Source organism: Camellia sinensis, chromosome 13, assembly GCF_055761805.1.
Source record: "Camellia sinensis isolate YWXY chromosome 13, ASM5576180v1, whole genome shotgun sequence".
Classification (NCBI taxonomy): Eukaryota; Viridiplantae; Streptophyta; class Magnoliopsida; order Ericales; family Theaceae; genus Camellia; species Camellia sinensis.
Window position 1 is genome coordinate 44054703 of NC_138973.1, and position 17817 is coordinate 44072519.

Genomic DNA, 17817 nt, shown 5'->3' on the forward strand with positions numbered 1-17817 from the left:
TGTTGACTTTTAATAATAGTATAGATATATATTTCAATTCATGCCTTATTTGGACTGCCAAATTAGGAAGCCTATTGAAGACTACCGCGTTGCCTAACTGTATTTTGGATTGGTCGTCGAATTTAAAATAATCTATTCGCCTTTGTTGAAGTGTTTAGTATCCAATTTAAAATAATCATTTTCCTTTTTATTGGATCATTTTATTTTTGATTTCTGTCTTATTTTTTAACGAAAATATGAAAAATTAATAATAAAATTGATATATTAAGAACTATATCAACTAAATTGATACAATAAATAAATTACAAAAATTACATATATAATTCTTTATTTTATGATCTAATATTACCGTGGTATATTTCATCTTAGTCATTTATTGTTGATCATCTCGAAGGTGAGTCTAAGGTGATCCATCGTGACTGAACATGACAAAAAAAAGGCAATGGTAGAGGGCCACAATTTTTGTGGCTCAAATGGCTCATAACTGTCAAAACGACGTCGTTTTGAGCACAAAACATGCCAAAACGACGTCGTTTTGGCAGTTTTGAGCCATTTGAGCCATAAAAATTATAGCCCTCAAACATTATTCGACAAAAAATAACATGGTGATCTTAATTTTGAGTTAAAATTTGGGATATTAATTTTATAATTTTTTGGGTACATACGTTGGAACTAATCATTGATGATGCAATTGAAGTGAGATCTGGTCAAATGAAGGGTGTAATAAAGGGTGTATTAAAAAATAGAGTAATGTTATATGTATCAATTAATATATTAATTAATGTGACATTATTATTGATCTCACATATTATATAAATTATAAATATAAAAAACTTTTAAAATTATACCATATCATCTATTAATATATTAATTAATATATATAGTATTATTCTAAAACATGTGCTCCATTATTACATTAATTAGAGGTCATTAATTAAATGATAACATGTAGATCATGATAAAGAAATAGAAGAAATGAAAGAAATGATTTTGTGGATTTCACACTTTTCATCATTGATAATCATATAGCTTCCATTATTACATTAATTAGAGGTCATTAATTAAATGATAACATGTAGATCATGAGTAGATGCTTGTTTTGCACTTGTTTTGGTTTATTGGAAGAGTTGAGATATAGGTAATTAAAAATTATAAGGTTTTTTTTTACTACTGCCTCTGCCTCCTCCTCTTCTTTGGATGACCCTTTTTTTTTTTAACGCAAAACAAATTTAGATTATTTCACGTCTTATTTTAATTCACACTAGCAGTACTTTTGTACGTAGTAAATTGAAATTTACTATTTTGAGTTAAGGGTGCCCTTGATCAACTATTTTTTTTAACTAGCTTTTTTATAACTATTTTTCAGTCAATATTCAAAATTTTAAATCTACTTATGGGATTTTAGGGTGAGGTTTTTCCCCTTTTTTTTTTTCAAAACTCCAAAATTAGAAATAACCAAAAAGTTTTAAAAAATAATTTTTTTTTAAAAAAAAAACTAATGAATAATGGACCCAAAAGAGAGATAAATAACAAGAAGAATATATATAGGGTAATGCTCCAGTGCTATGCACACCGTGTATATATATATATATGAAAAATGTTAAAAGTTATTGTCAGTATTAAAAATATAAAAGAATTTATTGAAATGTGTAAAAAATATATAAAAATATTTTGAAATATATAAAAAAAATATAGTAAAATTATAAATATTTGAATATTTTATGATTTGCTATAATTAGCAGTACCTATGCATTTGTTAATTAGGTAAGATACTAAGGGTTGGTTTGGGGTGTCTTAAAAAAGTGTACTTTTTGTCTTTTTACGAAAAGATGTGCAGAAAAGTAGAGAGGTGATGTGATGAAAAAAAGATAAAAAGATAATGTTTAAAACTGATGTATTATTAATTGTTGTATGTTGTGATGTATTGTATGTACATTATATAGGAGATGGAAATGTGAAGTGGAGGTGGAGTGGTGAAGTAGGTGAAGTGGAGTGTGTAGTGGAGTAGGTGAAGTGGAGGTGGAGTGGTGTAGTGGGTTAGGTTTAGTGGAGTAGGTTTAGGTGTACATTAACAGCCCCCCTCAAACTCAAGGAGGATAGGAACTAACCAACTTGAGTTTAAAGAGAGTAACAAAACAGGAAAGTAAACTGATAAATAAAATAAAACAGGATAGGAGACACGGTATGGTCGTGTCAGACCGATGTAGCAGACAGTTTATGGGGTCATGTCGGACCGTTGTAGCAGACACTGTGTGGTCGTGTCAGACCGATGTAGAAGACAGTTTACGGGGTCGTGTCGGACCGTAGTAGAAGCTGACCGGAATCAATGTCGGGACAGTTTATGGGGTCATGTCGGACCGTTGTAGCAGACACTGTGTGGTCGTGGCAGACCGTTGTTGAAGACAGTTTATGGGGTCATGTCGGACCGGTGTAGCAGACAGTTTACGGGGTCATATCGGACCGTTGTAGCAGACACTGTGTGGTCGTGTCAGACCGATGTAGAAGACAGTTTACGGGGTCATGTCAGACCGTTGTAGAAGATTGTGGTGGTGCACCAAGGGGGCGACTTAGGGAGTCGCTCATCATGAGCGACTTATACATGATACTGTGTATAACCCTCCCTCAAACTCAAATAGGTGTGAAGATAGAAACCTATTTGAGGTTGAAACAAAGGGATTGATAAAGCTGACCGGTGTAGAAGACACTGTATGAGTGTGTATATAGGTTGCCCAAAAGATATACATGGATATAGATATCGAGCCCTCAAAAGTCGTGCCCTCAAAAGGTGTGCCCAATCTTTCAAAAGGCGTGCCATCAAAAGGCGTGCCATCAAAAGACGTGCCATCAAAAGGCGCGCCCAAGTTGTCGGCGAGCACCGAGAGGCGCATGATGCGCGTGTCTGCCTCTTCATCATGGTCTTTATAAACCGAAGCGGAGGCTGAGGCTTGGAAGCATAACAAACCAGTTGAAACCTCTTCGTTCTCTGAGAGCTTGTCGCTAAGAGCTGCAAATCTTGAAACACTCTGTAACCAACCCTTCTCTGAAACACTCAGCAACCCATAACATGGCCTCGTCTTCCCGTTCAGCTACCCAGAATATGGCCTCTTCGTCCCGTGGTCTGCTCACTCTCTTTCCCGACCTCAACGAGTCAACAAGAGAGATAACTGGGGCGGTGGCCAGTGAACCTCAACCAAGCGCCTCTGGTTTTGCTCCGTTGAACTTTCCGATGCGGTCGGTGGAGCAAAAAATGGCGATGCAAACGGATATTGAGGCCAATCAGTATACTTTGAAGTCATGTGTGGAGACCATGACGGCGGTCACAAACCTGTCGCACCGGCTGCAGAGTAGGACAAATGAGGTGCAGCAGTTAAACGCCCAACTGGCTCTGCTCCAGCGCATGTATAAGGATGCGCGAGCAGAGATAAGTGTGCTAAAGGCGGAAAATAAGGAGCTGAAGCGGAAGGCCACCGTGATGTTCCGATTTGGAGGTCCGCCATATGCTGTAGGGGAGGAGCAGGGGGGAGTGAACATGTTCGGCGGCGTGGGAAACACGGAGGCAGCACCGTCAAGGGCCGCCCAGGACGGAGGCAAGAAGAAGAGACCTGTAGCAGAGTAGAGAAGAAAAATCCCACTGTGGGTTGTTTTTTTTTTTTTTTTTTTTTTTTTTTTTTTTTTGTGTGGTGTAAAATGGTGATCGGGGTGAGCCCCGACATGAATAAAATGAGTTTGGTGTGCAGTTCGTCTTCTTCGTCTTTGTTGTTGTTTTTTTTTTTTTTTTTTGTGCAAAGAAATAAGAATGAAAAAAAGATTAAAAATAAAGGGAAAGAAAAATAAAAAAAAGAAAGAAATAATAAGAATATATGAGAAATCAAAAACGAGAGAGTGAGGGAAAAAGGAGATGGGTTCACGTGGGTTTCTTGGCCCACGGTTTTGTGAAAACCTGCAATGGGTTTGGTATTTTTGTTTTTTTGTTTTTTTTATTATTATTATTATTAAATAATAATAATAATAATAGATGAATGGCGAAAGCATGTGCCCAGTGGGTGGGAAAGTGAAAAAATGAGAGAGAGAAAGTGGGGGACATGATGAGGAGGATGATAATGATAATAAAATGAATAAAAAAAAAATTAGTTTTGGGTAATGTGGTGGCTTGATTCAAAAAATAAAAAAAAAAACTAGGTCCCCGAGTTGATAGAATGATGTATAGAGAGAGAGATGTTGCTTGAGCTCTCTAAGTCGAGGTAGTCTGGCGGGACGAGGGCACGGTGGGACCATACTTAGCCCGGAGGGCTCGGAGGATGGGTCGACGAAGATGGCGACGGAATGGCCGCCGACGAAGATGGCGGGACGAGACCCAAACTGGAGGGTGACGATGGGGCCGTACTTAGCCCGGAGGTCTCGGAGGAGAAGAAGAGGACTCAAACCCCAAATCACATATACATATCACCGGCTCTGTATACAACTCCAGCACCAGCTCCGATCCCCGACTCTTCCTTTCCCCGCTCGCCCTCTCCTTACGTCGTCAACCACAAGCGGCGCGGCAGAGACGCCGTCGCTCGTCATGCCGGCGGATTTGATGAGACTCCGCAGCTCAAGTCTCCACCAGATGGTGAGACCGATTCGAATTCGAATGGTGATGGTGTTGTTGTTGTTAAAGAACTCGTGGATGATGGTGTTTGTGGTATGGAGACTGGTGGTGAAGACAGAGATGGAGGTTCTATGGTGGCGGTGGTGGATGATTTCTTCGATCCTCGATGTGAGTCGGTGAGTGTTGGTAGCTTTGCTGGGGTTGATGATTTTGGGAAGCAAGGTGGGTGTCCGAGCTTTGTGTCTAATCAAGGCGAATTCTTTGATGCCAGTGAAGATTTCTCCACTGATGGATCTACTTCAAATTTTTTTTCTTCTTATGGACCAAGAATTGAATTGGAGCTGCATGCCATAAGACTCAGTCTTCTCGAGGAGATTGAGAAATGAAAGGCTGCAGAATATGAAGCTGTTAATCGTGAAATGTCCCAGAGGAACCAGGAAGTAATGGAGGTTGCACGGAGGCAGCGACAAAGGAGAAAAACCCAGAGGCAGAGGTGGTTATGGGGTTGTGTTGGGCTATCCGTGGCAATTGGGACTTCTGTGTTTGATGGAAGTAAGCGTGGGATAGAGCCATACTCTGTGGAGGTGTTGAAAAACTCCAGCGGGCAGCGAAGGCATGGTTGCCGGCCGGCTGCCCGCCGGAAAGAAAGGAATATAGGCCTAAATCTTATAGCTCTGATACCATGTTTAAAACTGATGTATTATTGATTGTTGTATGTTGTGATGTATTGTATGTACATTATATAGGAGATGGAGATGTGAAGTGGAGGTGGAGTGGTGGAGTAGGTGAAGTGGAGTGTGTAGTGGAGTAGGTGAAGTGGAGGTGGAGTGGTGTAGTGGGTTAGGTTTAGTGGAGTAGGTTTAGGTGTACATTAACAGATAAAAATATGAATTATATAGGTTATGCCAAACCAACCCTAACTTTCCTAGGTTCGTAAATATCATATTTTTTAATCAGCACAGAGATTCAGAATGTAAGGTGGAATTAAAAATTATATTTTAAGCCTTTCAGGTGTTAAAATTACCCCAAAATATTATATATATATATATATATATATATATGTTATCAGCATACAATAATTGAAAGAAGCATAATCTTACTTATGACATTGCCAAACTTGGATATTCAAACATCTGAGATCATCTATATTATATTATACATATATATATTGAAAAACTAAACTCTGCCAGCTTAATTATAGATGGCTCACTTAGGTGGTTGGTTGGCATCAGTTATATATAAAATATGAAAGAATAAAGGTTGGACCCCTTCCCCTCACCCCTTTTGACTTTTTTTTTTTTTTTATTGGTCATTTTTTCTTTTTCTTTTTCTTTTTTTCCTCCTCCTCCTCCAATCACCACCCGCCACGTGTGTGTAGGGTGGTAGGGGTTGAAGTTTGAGGAGGTCTAAATCACTGCTGAAGTGGGAATAATCAGTTTTTTTTTTTTTAATTTTGTTAGGTTGTGTGAATTTATTTTAAGGACACTCAGCTTGTAAGTTTATTTTTGAATTTTTTGGATTATTAGAACTAAGTTCTAATTTATACTATATATTATAGTAAAGAGACTTTCCCTAAGGAGTTTTATGAAAGTTTCAAAAGTTTCAACTAAATTTTTGAATTAAAAAATAATTTAAACAAATACTATTAGCTAATACATTAATGTAATGATTATAAAAATATTAATTATTCCATGATTTAGATTTTTCAAAAGAAAAGTTAAAAGAAACTCTTTCCTGATTTGTCTAAACTTATTATTTCTTATAAAAATTTAAAATGATAGATTAAAATTCCTTTTTTTCTTCTCTTTTTTTTCTAATATATTTACTCTCTACACAAAATCCTAGATGTTACACAACCGAACCTTTTTTCACACCATATAAAACTTGCTTATCGCTCAAAATATTATTTCATGCATAGATCACTACAATATTTTTAAACTCTTTTGGCCGAGGTATTCAAGGTTAGATAATGCTTATTATTTTCTATTGATTATGTCCCAATTTTTCCTTCAGAATTCATGGCTAGGTGATAGTTGTGGTGTGGAGAGGGGAGGGCGGCACCAACGAATCCAAAATATAGATCGGCTCTATTAAAAAAGTTAGTGTTTTGGGGTTTTTCAAATTTTTTTAATAAAAATATGATGGAGTGTTTGTGACGATTCAGTATGTAAAGAAAATACCTTTGTGTACACATTTTAAATATTTTAATTGTTTTCACTATAACATGTTGGTACTTTTTCTTTTTTTTTTGAGGTTGTAATCTCATTCATAAATACTTTTAAATGCCTTAAATTTATTTACTAGCAGCAAGTTATACATGGCTCTAGAAGATTTTAAAAATCAATAATGATTAATTTAAGTATAGCAAAATTGTGCAAAATAAGTAACTCAAAGTAATTTTTTTATATTCAGGATTACAATTTTCAAACGTTTTTTTTTAAAAAATATAATTTAATTTTGCATGTGTTGAATATAGCCCAAATTCGATGTGATTTACTCAGTTATTAGCATAATACCCATGCTATGCACTATTTTACATAATAAACTACAAATTTATTTTGAAAACAAAAAATATATTTATAGTTACAATAAAATTGTTTACAATCAAATCAACTTTAGCTATTTTCATGACAACTACACTTAACTTTTTTTTTTTTTTTGGCTGTCTTATTATTAGTGGTGCACCCTAAATATTAAATAACAAAAACATGTGTTGTAACATAATTAATAAAAATAAAAGTAAAATATAAGATAAACACAAAAATTACTTTACATAAAATATAAATAATTTCATCTTTAGAATTTCGTAATGATAACTTGTCTTATGTCAGTTCACCCAATCTATAACAAATCATCAATTTTTTTTTTATCCTTTGATATTTTTTGTGCATCTCAATAAAATTTTTGATTTTTCAAAATTTCAATTTTGATAACTAAAATTTTATTTTAAACTTTTCATTTAAAGATTTTAAAATTTCAAATGAGATGTAACTCAAATATAAATAAAATTCTATTATAGATCAGATGAGCCAATAGTTATGTCACATATATGCTTCATTTTTTTTTAATTATATAATTTTAAGGAAAAAAATTTAAAAGTTTTAGATTAATACTTTAAAGCACTTAGTGGGTGTTTGAGAAGTGGGTTTTTATGTAGGTTTTTTTAGTTGTAGGATATTATTGGAGAAAAAAAAATTTGTGTTTGGGAAGATAGTTGATTTTTTGTGATTGGATCATGTTTGTGAGAGAAAAGGTAAAATGATTATGGGGTTGGATGTGATATTTTGTTTGAATGTTTTTTTTTTTTTTTTTGTAAAAAGTTTGTCTTTTAGTGGAAAAAATCAAAAAAAAAAATCCCAAACCCAAGTTCCCAAACACCACCTAAGAGTTTCTTAGATAGAATATTATTTGGGGGTTTTTTTTTAAGGTCCTTGATATTAAGATTTTATAGCATAAAGGACATTCAATATTTTCATGATGTCTAAGGTCCCTCAATATTGATCCAGAGAAATTCTTCCCAGGGAAATTCCAATCCAGAGAAATTCTATCCAGAAATTCTCTGGGTTCAAACCCTTGAACATTCAAATTTTTTTGGACTAATTTCTTTGGTCTGTACTAATATCAAATTTCTTTGAATCTCTGGACTAACATCAAAAACCCTCGAACCTTTCACAAATTTCTCTGGACTAATATCAAATTTATCTGGACCTCTAAACTAACATCAAAAACTCTTGAACCTTTCACAAATTTCTGTGGACTAACATTCAAATTTCTCTGGACTAACATCAAATTTCTCTGGATCTCTGGACTAACATAAAAAACTCTTGAACACTTAACAAATTTCTCTTGACTAACATTCAAATTTCTCTGAACCAACATCAAAAACCCTTGAACCTTTCACAAATTTCTCTGGACTAATACAAGTAGAATTGGAATTGAAATACCTCCTATCATGGCCCACTGTACACATACAAACAGCTTCACAAAGGGACATCTCAGAGAAAATAAAGTGGACATGAACAGGAAAAGATACTTACAGGATAGGCTCCCTTGTCACAACATCATAAAACATTAAGATACTACTATGCGAAAACCTACTAAAAGAATGAGATTTTCCAAAACTTACCAAATGCAAAGAATCCGTCATGGGCTTCCAATCAAATACATGCATATCTGCAACACAAAATTATCAAGATAGTTGAAGAAGTATTAACACCAATCAATGCAAAAGTAACCAAAATTTAATATTCTTTTTTGATAAATAATAGTTTCATTAAGAGAAGGCACAAAATACCATGCATATATAAAAAGAAGGAAAGAAAAGCATGAAATCACTTATACACCGCCTAGTTTAACAAAAAAACTCTACAAAATCCAATAATGGGTCAAGAGTGGGGTAAACAAATCTCGACTCCCAACTATACGAAAAGCTTAAAGATGTACAAGTACAACCTATACAAAAGTAACTTTAAACCTTTTGAATGAAGGGGAACCATAGTTAAATCAAACAAGGCAAGCATGCATGAATTGGTATCTGACAAAAAAAGGAAAAACTCACCTTCTTCATCAAGCAAATTTGCTTCATCTGCCTCACGTAACTGTCTGTGGATGTACTAAGTCGCTAATTTCTGGTTGCTAACTTCCTCTATCAAAGGAAGCAAGGGAGAAGGTAGGTTATCCAGAGAAAATTGAACACCACAGAGAAAAATTAAACAAGGCAGAGAAAATTAACCAAACCAGAGAAATTTTAGCACTAATTTCTCACACGGAGCATTGAGGAAGGTTTAACAGCAAGGTGGTTTTGTTTTCACTGCCCTGAGATTATATCTTTGCTAAAATTATCAAAGAAAAAGTAACCCAGAGAACGTGTTTCTTCATATCCACTGGTCATATATATAGGTAGACCCATTATTAGATTTTGAAGCCCAATTACCTTTCCAGCTCAGAACTATTGGGAGAAGCTTCCTGATATAATCTGTTATTTATTGATGCAAGCATAAAGGCAAGAAATCAATGCTTTAATCAGTCTTTAATTGTGGAATTCTACTCGATCTTTGATCTAGAAGGGAGATAAAATGAAAAAATGTTTAGTTTCAATAAATGCGTAGATATTAGTGTAGAGCTTGATATGATGTTAAGTAAAAAATTTGTGAGTGAACTTTTGAAAATGGAGCAAAATATGGAAATATACAGTGTAACCTTAGCTAATGCTGAAGATGCACTAGAGAATAATTAAGAATCAAATTATTTGAATGGAAAGCATAGATGATATTTCTGGTGCTTTTGAAATATTGAAACAAACTCGATTAGAATGACATTGCATGTGATGTCGGTGGAGAGGTTCGAGAGGCGGAGCTCGGAATCCCAGCTGCTGGAGAGAGCGAACTGGCCATCGGAAGAGAGGACAACGTTTTCAACGAAGTGAGAGTGGTCGGCAAGCTGGATCGACGAGAGAGAGAGAAAAGAGCAGCAATGAGAGAGAGGGGGGTAAGGGTTTGAAGGTGTGAGATATATCAAATTTCTCTGTAGGGACCTTAGACATTATAAAATAATATTGTGGATATCTTCTATTACTAAAAATGGAAGAGGGACCTTAGACTAATTTTCCCATATTATTTTGCATTAATGCATTCACTTGCAACTACATAGAGAAATAAAAAATAGTATTAAAAAATCAAAAAATAAAATATAATTGTGTTAAAATATGTTCTTTTGTAAAATCTATTTTTGAGGTTCTACGTTTATGGTGGCTGTATATTTATTCTCGGATTTTGGGTAAGAATTGATTTTTTTTTTATTATTATTATGGGATAATTATTCTTTGCAAAAAAGATGGTATAATTTTGGCAACCATTTTTATTTAGGAAAGGGTGGTAGAAAATAATAATTATTTTTTAATAATTAATGTGCTAAGTTAGCAAATATTTTTTTTTATAAATATTTAAAAAATAACAAAAATTAAAAATTTTAGGATGAAGCCTTGAAAATTCTAAAACTTTCATCATTAAAAAGTTACTTTGTTATAATTTAGCACCAAAACTATACACGGGAACTAAAATGTAAACAATAAAAAAATTAAAAAAATTAAAAAATCTTAATAATGTAATATTGACATTTGCCATTTTGTATATAATCTAGGACTAATTTAATAATATCGTTTATATTTAAAAATTATTTAGCTATCTAACAGACAACTAAATAAAAACTACTCATAAAAAATTATAAAACACGTTAACTCCTACCAATTAAGTTTGAAACTTCTTTGATGTAAGAATATGAAAAACAATAAAATACAAAAATTGGTTGGAAGTAAAAAAGAAAAAGAAAGGTAAGACAGAGTAAAGAGAGAAATGATGTAAAATATTGTTTAAAGAATGCACATATATGCGACATAAAAAATTAAACATAAATTGATCTTTAATAGTTTTCGAAGAAGAGATTAAGAATAATAAGTTGTATGAACATGATCTTTATAGAGTGAGAAGGTTGGTGTACGGGAAAGAAATAAACCTTCTCGTATAATCCTATTGATCAAGTCTGCACTCCTCCGTACGTCGTTACTTTATCACCTGAAAACACAAACGTGAGCTAGCCGGCGGGTGTATGCCGGAAACCTCTCCGATGCCTAAGTCAGCAAGCTTGTCAAATAGATCAAAGCTCTGTGTATTCAGAAAACAAAGTTGTGTGTTACCTCTCCATAGGTGATGTTTGTGAGCATTTATAGGTTTCGTGTGGCACAATCCTAGTAGGACTTTTATTCCTCCATGTAGAGTCCTCCTAGGATTCATACTCCTGAAAGATAATGCTTATCCTTCAATACCTCCCTCACTGCTTAAACCAAGTGAGATGGTTTTACCATGGCCGAACACCAATATGACCGAAGTAATCATGATCACGCCGAGCCACAGGGTAGACCGAACTATCGTTAGTTTGGTTCTACCCTCAACGCTCGTACCCCAGCTCCTCCTGCGGCAACAGTGTTAAGTCTAAACCGATCTAACTTGTAGCAAGGCTTCTAGGCCAAACTACCCATATTGTGACATGACCGAGCTAACTCAGAGACCGGACTAACTTCATGCGTCTTTAACCGAACTAGCTTCAAGTCTCTTCCGGACCGGACTAACCTCAAGGCCTTTTTATTCAGCCCTTCGTATTGTGGCCTACGACGGCCCATCACCCAGCTCGGCCCAATTTTTCACATAAATTACCCTCTCAATTGCCCCTTAATTCCATCTGCATAGCATGATAGGGATTACTCGTTTATTAGCCGAGCTAAACTATCTTTTAGCCTCTCCAGCCGAGCCAAAACCTTTTAGCTCTTCCAGCCGAGCTAAAAAACCCCTTTTTAGCATATCCAGCTGAGCTAAAGCCTTCCAGCCTGTCCAGCCGAGCTAATTACACACCGGGCTCCGCTTGTCTGATCAAAACGTCTCTTCAATCACAGCATCTGAATCGATTCCCATTCTAACGACACGTAGCAGGTTGTTATTTGCCATCCACAGCTGTAACGCCGCCCTTGTACTTCGCAATATTTGAACAGTTCCCGTCTTTTGCCCCTTATCTTTCCACAAAACAACCCTTTCATCCTTTGAGTTACCCTCAACGATCATTTTTACTGTTTTCAAACTCTTCTCTCTCTTTTTGCCTCCATTGCTCTTCAACCTCTAAGCTCGTGTTCTCCATTGCTGCTGCTCTCATCTGGTAAGCACTGCACCTCTATTTTGCTTTTCTTGTTTTCGTACTTTGTTTTGTGGTCTTTGCATTTGCTTTCTCTCATTCTTGGCACACTGTTTCTGTTTTTGCAAAACATATATTCTTGCTCCACCTTGCGTTTTCTAGGAAAAACTTCACAAGAACCTTATGAACTTCATGAAGTAATCTATAAAACAGTGTTTGATCCACAATTACCATATAACCGAACTAAAAAGTAGTTTATAGTCAATGTCCTTTTATCAGAGACTTTAACCGAAATAGCACTACATGCTGGTACCAGTAGTTTGAATAAGTCAAACCACTTCTTGATAGACCTTAGCCGAGATAAACGAACCGAACTAGGTCTGTACTTAGTGTGTTTGGAGGCCTCAATTCCGACCGAACTATCTTGGGGCTAAACCAGCACTCTTAGTTCAGACCGAACTAAGAAAGCTGCCCCTAGAATTCCAACCGGTCTCACAAACCACTTGCTCCAACCGAGCTACCAAGCACCTTCCTGAAACGCCAGAGTGACCGACTTTCTGCTAGAGGAGGCTCCCGAACCGGACCCAACCTTGCCAGAAATCAATCTCGTCCCTCTTACTGCCGAACAAGAGATGGCAAAAAGGAGCAGAATAAGGGCCCTTCTGACCGAAACAAACTGTGCCGAGGTACCACCACCAAGCAAAACCCAGGAAACCGTGGTGGCGCTTCCTTCTCAACAACCCTCCTCATCTCGTACCCGCAAGCGTGCCTGGACTACACAAACCGAGTCACGCCTTATTGATGAAGACGAAACTGTAATTCCACCAAGCCCTCCACCGAGCCCGCAAACGAAGCGCTCCGACCGAGCCAGCTCCTCCAAATGGGCACCCAAACTCACCTTCCAAAACTGAGATATTTAGGACACTGACTCAGTTGTCGCTGAAAAAGATCATCTGATGGCTTTTAACCTAGCCAAGAGTGTGTGCCTCCCATCAGACATGGAGCACCACCAGCACCTGACCGAACTAAGAGCCATTCGTTCTGCCACCAAATCTATGGTGCTTGTAAGTAAGCTTTCCTGTCTAACCTCTCTAATTTTCTACAACTTCCATCTCGGTTGGATTACAAGTCTTCCTTCTTTTAACAGGCTATACAGAAGAGCCACATCGCTCATAAGCGAGTGCTTGAGCTTCGCAAGACCACAAGGCAGGCGCTGGCCGAAGTAGCTAAAACAACTACCAAGCTAGAAGAGGCCGAGAAGCAGTTAGCCGAGCTAAAATCTGAGAACGGTCGTCTGACCGAACTAGTTAGCTCGGCTAAAGCGGAAAAACAGAAGGCTGCAACTTTGATCAAGGACAAGTATCTGCGCGAGTTAGCCAAGCTCGAGGGCAAGAAAAATGCAGAGATTGCCGAACTGAAGAAAAAGGCAGACAATGCGAACGCTGAAGGTTTCAAGGAGGGGGAGGCCCTCTATATTCCGCAATGTGAGGCAACGAAGGACTTATTTTTCAAGTGCGGTTGGAGAAGTGTTGTGGAGCAGCTTGGCTGTGGGCCCGAAACCAAGGTCTACAATGCTCCTCAGTATCTCATTCCGGCCTCACTAGCGGAGTATGCTGCTTCTGTCCAGCAACAATTTTTGCAGGGTTCAGATGATGAAGATGAAGAAAACGGGCCAACTGTTACTCCGGTAGTCAACGAGCAAGGCAATGATCAATCAGCTCGGTTGGAGCCAACGGTTGAAGACCTAACTGTTGAGTCGCCGTCTGACACCGTGCTGCCAGTTGATACTGAGACTGATCTTCCATCTGCACCCGGTGTTCATGTCGATATTGAAGCCGATCTAGATAATCTTTTCGACTAATTTTGTAATTTTTCTTCTTTTGCTTTGGACTTATAACCGGGCTGCGGTCCCTCCTTTGTATTAGCTTTTGATCAATGAAAGTTAGCTTTTGCGTTCAACACTTATCTTGGTTTTGGTCTGCATTCTTGTACTGATAATGAGTTTTTTAATGAATCCTTGAATTCTTTTGCTCCAACTGTAATCTCAGTTTGTACTCCTGTTAGTGCTTGCTTTCAAACTGTAATTTGAACGAAACACAATATTTTTCAGCCGAGATAATTTATTTCGGTCTTAGCTGAGCAGTCTGACTGGCCTTACTTGCCAACCACTCTTCTGCCGATATACTTACTTCGGCTGAAGAGTACCCAGAGCGGTTTAGTTCAGTCAACCACTCTTTGGCCGATGTCCTTACTTCGGCTAAAGAGTACCAGGAGTTGGTTTAATCCAGCCAACCACTCTTTGGCCGATGTCCTTACCTCGGCTAAAGAGTACCAAGAGTTGGTTTAATCCAGCCAACCACTCTTTTGGCCGATGTCCTTACCTCGGCTAAAGAGTACCAGGAGTTGGTTTAATCTAGCCAACCACTCTTTTGCCGATATCCTTACATTGGCTAAAGAGTACCAAGAGTTGGTTTAATCCAACCAACCACTCTTTTGGCCGATGTCCTTACCTCGGCTAAAGAGTACCAAGAGTTGGTTTAATCCAGCCAACCTCTAGATTGGTTTTTCCAGCCAACCTAGAGTAAAGTGTTTGGTTATTCCAACTAACGTCCTACAGCCTGGATCCTTATCCTGGGCTTAGGAGGGGTGTTGGATTTTCCAGCCAACCTCTAGATTGGTTTTTCCAGCCAACCTAGAATAAAATGTTTGGTTATTCCGACCAAACGTCCTGCAGCCTGGATCCTTATCCTGGGCTTAGGAGGGGTGTTGGTTTTTCCAGCCAACCTCTAGATTGGTTTTTCCAGCCAACCTAGAATAAAATGTTTGGTTATTCCGACCAAATGTCCTGCAGCCTGGATCCTTATCCTGGGCTTAGGAGGGGTGTTGGTTTTTCCAGCCAACCTCTAGATTGGTTTTTCTAGCCAACCTAGAATAAAATGTTTGGTTATTCCGACCAAACGTCCTGCAGCCTAGATCCTTATCCTGGGCTTAGGAGGGGTGTTGGTTTTTCCAGCCAACCTCTAGATTGGTTTTTCCAGCCAACCTAGAATAATGTTTACAAAATCCCTAAGTACTAAAGCTATCCTCGATAGAAAACAATTATACTGAAAAGGATCGACTTTGTTTTATTGAGAGAAAGGAAATTACAAATATTTTAAAAGAGAAACTAAAAATAAAATAACTTGAGATTGGCCGTGTTCCATGGTCGGGGGATTGCTTTGCCGTCCTCACCTTCTAAGTCGTATGCCCCTTTGCTTGCTAATCCAACCACTTTGTAAGGTCCTTCCCAATTAGGCCCTAACTTTCCATCTCCTGGTATCAAGGTGTTTCCCATCACTTTGCGTAGTACCCAATCTCCGATCTTGAATTGCCTCGGATGCACTGTTTTATTGTATTTCCTGGATAACTCTTGTTGGTATGAGGCAATGTGAACCAGTGCTCTTTCTCTTCTTTCCTCGGTGAGGTCGAGCTCTAATGCTATGGCTTCGCTGTTTAAGTCTAGATCAAAATTTTCGCTTCGAATTGTGAGGAGGCCGACTTCTAGTAGGATTACTGCTTCCATTCCGTAGGCTAAGGAGAATGGTGTTTCTCCTGTTGATCGTCGAGGTGTGGTGCGGTAAGCCCATAAGACATGAGGAAGTTCCTCCGCCCATTTGCCTTTTGCCTTCTCTAACCTTTTTTTCAGTCCATCCAAGACAACCTTGTTTGATGCTTCTGCTTGGCCATTTGCTTGAGGATATGCTGGTGTAGAATTGTAGAACTCGATCTTGTATTCTTCACAAAAACCTCTAAAGATTCTGCCATCAAACTGGGTGCCGTTGTCTGATATGAGGGCTTTAGGTATGCCGAATCACGTAATGATATTTTTCTAGACGAACTTTTTCACATCTTTTTCCTTGATTAACGCCAATGCTTCTGCTTCTACCCACTTTGTGAAGTAGTCTGTTGCTGCGAGAAAGAACTTTCTGTTTCCGGGTGCTGTTGGAAGTGGTCCTACTATGTCCAAGCCCCACGTTGCAAAGGGCCATGGGCTGGTCAATGGTAGGAGTTCTCTGGCCGGCTGATGTATTTGATGTGCGAACTTCTGACATTTCTCGCATTTCTTCACATACTTCTCTGAGTCAGCTTGCATGTATGGCCACCAGTATCCTTGCGAAATAGCTCTGTAAGCTAACGATCTTCCTCCTTGGTAGCTTCCGCACACCCCTTCATGTATTTCGAACAAGAATGCTTCCACCTTGCTGGGGTGAACACACTTTAGATAGGGTCCTGAGAACGACTTTTTGTATAATGCCAGAGATGAAGAGAGCCAAAATCGCTGTGACTTTGCTCTTATTTTGTTGGCTTCTTTCTTTTCTTTCGGTAAGACGCCGTCCTTTAAGAATAGTATGATGGGATCCATCCAAAGGGGCCTAGTTTGGCGTAACATACCTCTTCTACTTCGGGGTCTTCAATGCTTGGCCTTGGTAAGTAGTCAATGAGTAACGGATGAGGGATGGAAGTATCTGCCATTGAAGCGAAGCCTGCTAGTTCGTCTGCTCTGCTGTTTTCCTCCCTGCCAATTTGTTCTATCCTTACTACTTCGAATTTCTTGATCTCTAATCTGACCAATTCTTGGTACTTGGCCATCCTGTCATCGTTTGCTTCATAGTCGCTAGAAATTTGGTTTACCACCAGCTGTGAGTCGCTGTAGACCATTAGTTCGGTAGCCTTCATGTAGAATGCTGATTTGAGTCCTGCAAGAAGTGCTTCATATTCCGCTTCGTTGTTTGATGTTGGGAAGCCAAGGTTGATTGCTTGCTCCACAACCAGGCCGTCTGGTGAGATGAGGACTATGCCGAGTCCTGCACCATGCCGGTTGGATGCTCCATCCACAAAGAGCTTCCACATCTCACCAACGAACAACTTCCAGCAAGTGGAGGGGTCAGATGATATCGTGGGGTCAAGAATGTTGCTGGTGTTTTCTTCAAGGTCCATGCTTGCTGTCTGCCCCTCGCAATCTGATTGTACCAAGTCTTTATTTGTTGGTGAGTCTTGGCTTGGTGTAGCATGGTTTGCTTCTTCCTTGCTGTCTTTACTCTGGTCTGCCATGGGATCTGACTGAATATCCTGTACTAGGGGTTGCGCTATTCCGGCGTCAACTTCCATCCCTAGTTTGGCTGTTTCAGTCAGGTCGACTGGGCAGATGTGATGACTTCCTGGTATGAATTCTGCGACAAAGTCTGCCAAAGCTTGAGCTTTTATTGCGGTCCTGGGTTGGAATTTGATGTCGTATTGTCCCAACTCAACTGCCCACTTCAGAATTCGCCCAGAAAAGTTCGCCCTTTCAAACAAAGCTTTTAATGGAAAGGCTGTGAGGACAACTATGGTATGGGCGTGAAAGTAGTGTGACAACTTCCTTGAGGCCATCATCAAGGCCAAAGCCAGTTTTTCCAGCGGCAGGTACCTTGTTTCAGCTCCCAGTAATGTCTTGCTGACATAGTAGATGGGCAGATGTTGGATCCCTTCTGCACGGACCAACACTGCGCTAATTGCGTGCTGAGAGACTGCTA

General features: G+C 38.4%; 1 protein-coding gene across 1 annotated transcript; it reads left to right on the plus strand.

The window, feature by feature from the left end:
* The first annotated feature begins 4323 nt into the window (after nucleotides 1-4323).
* On the plus strand, nucleotides 4324-4974 carry LOC145805339 (uncharacterized). Its single transcript, XM_082900455.1, has one exon. The coding sequence runs from the start codon at nucleotides 4324-4326 to the stop codon at nucleotides 4972-4974; it is 651 nt and encodes a 216-aa protein (XP_082756581.1).
* Nucleotides 4975-17817: the final 12843 nt, after the last annotated feature.

What these genes read in the sequence shown, in the direction of transcription:
- LOC145805339 (XM_082900455.1), top strand. Translation starts at nt 4,324, where the DNA reads ATGGCCGCCGACGAAGATGGCGGGACGAGACCCAAACTGGAGGGTGAC.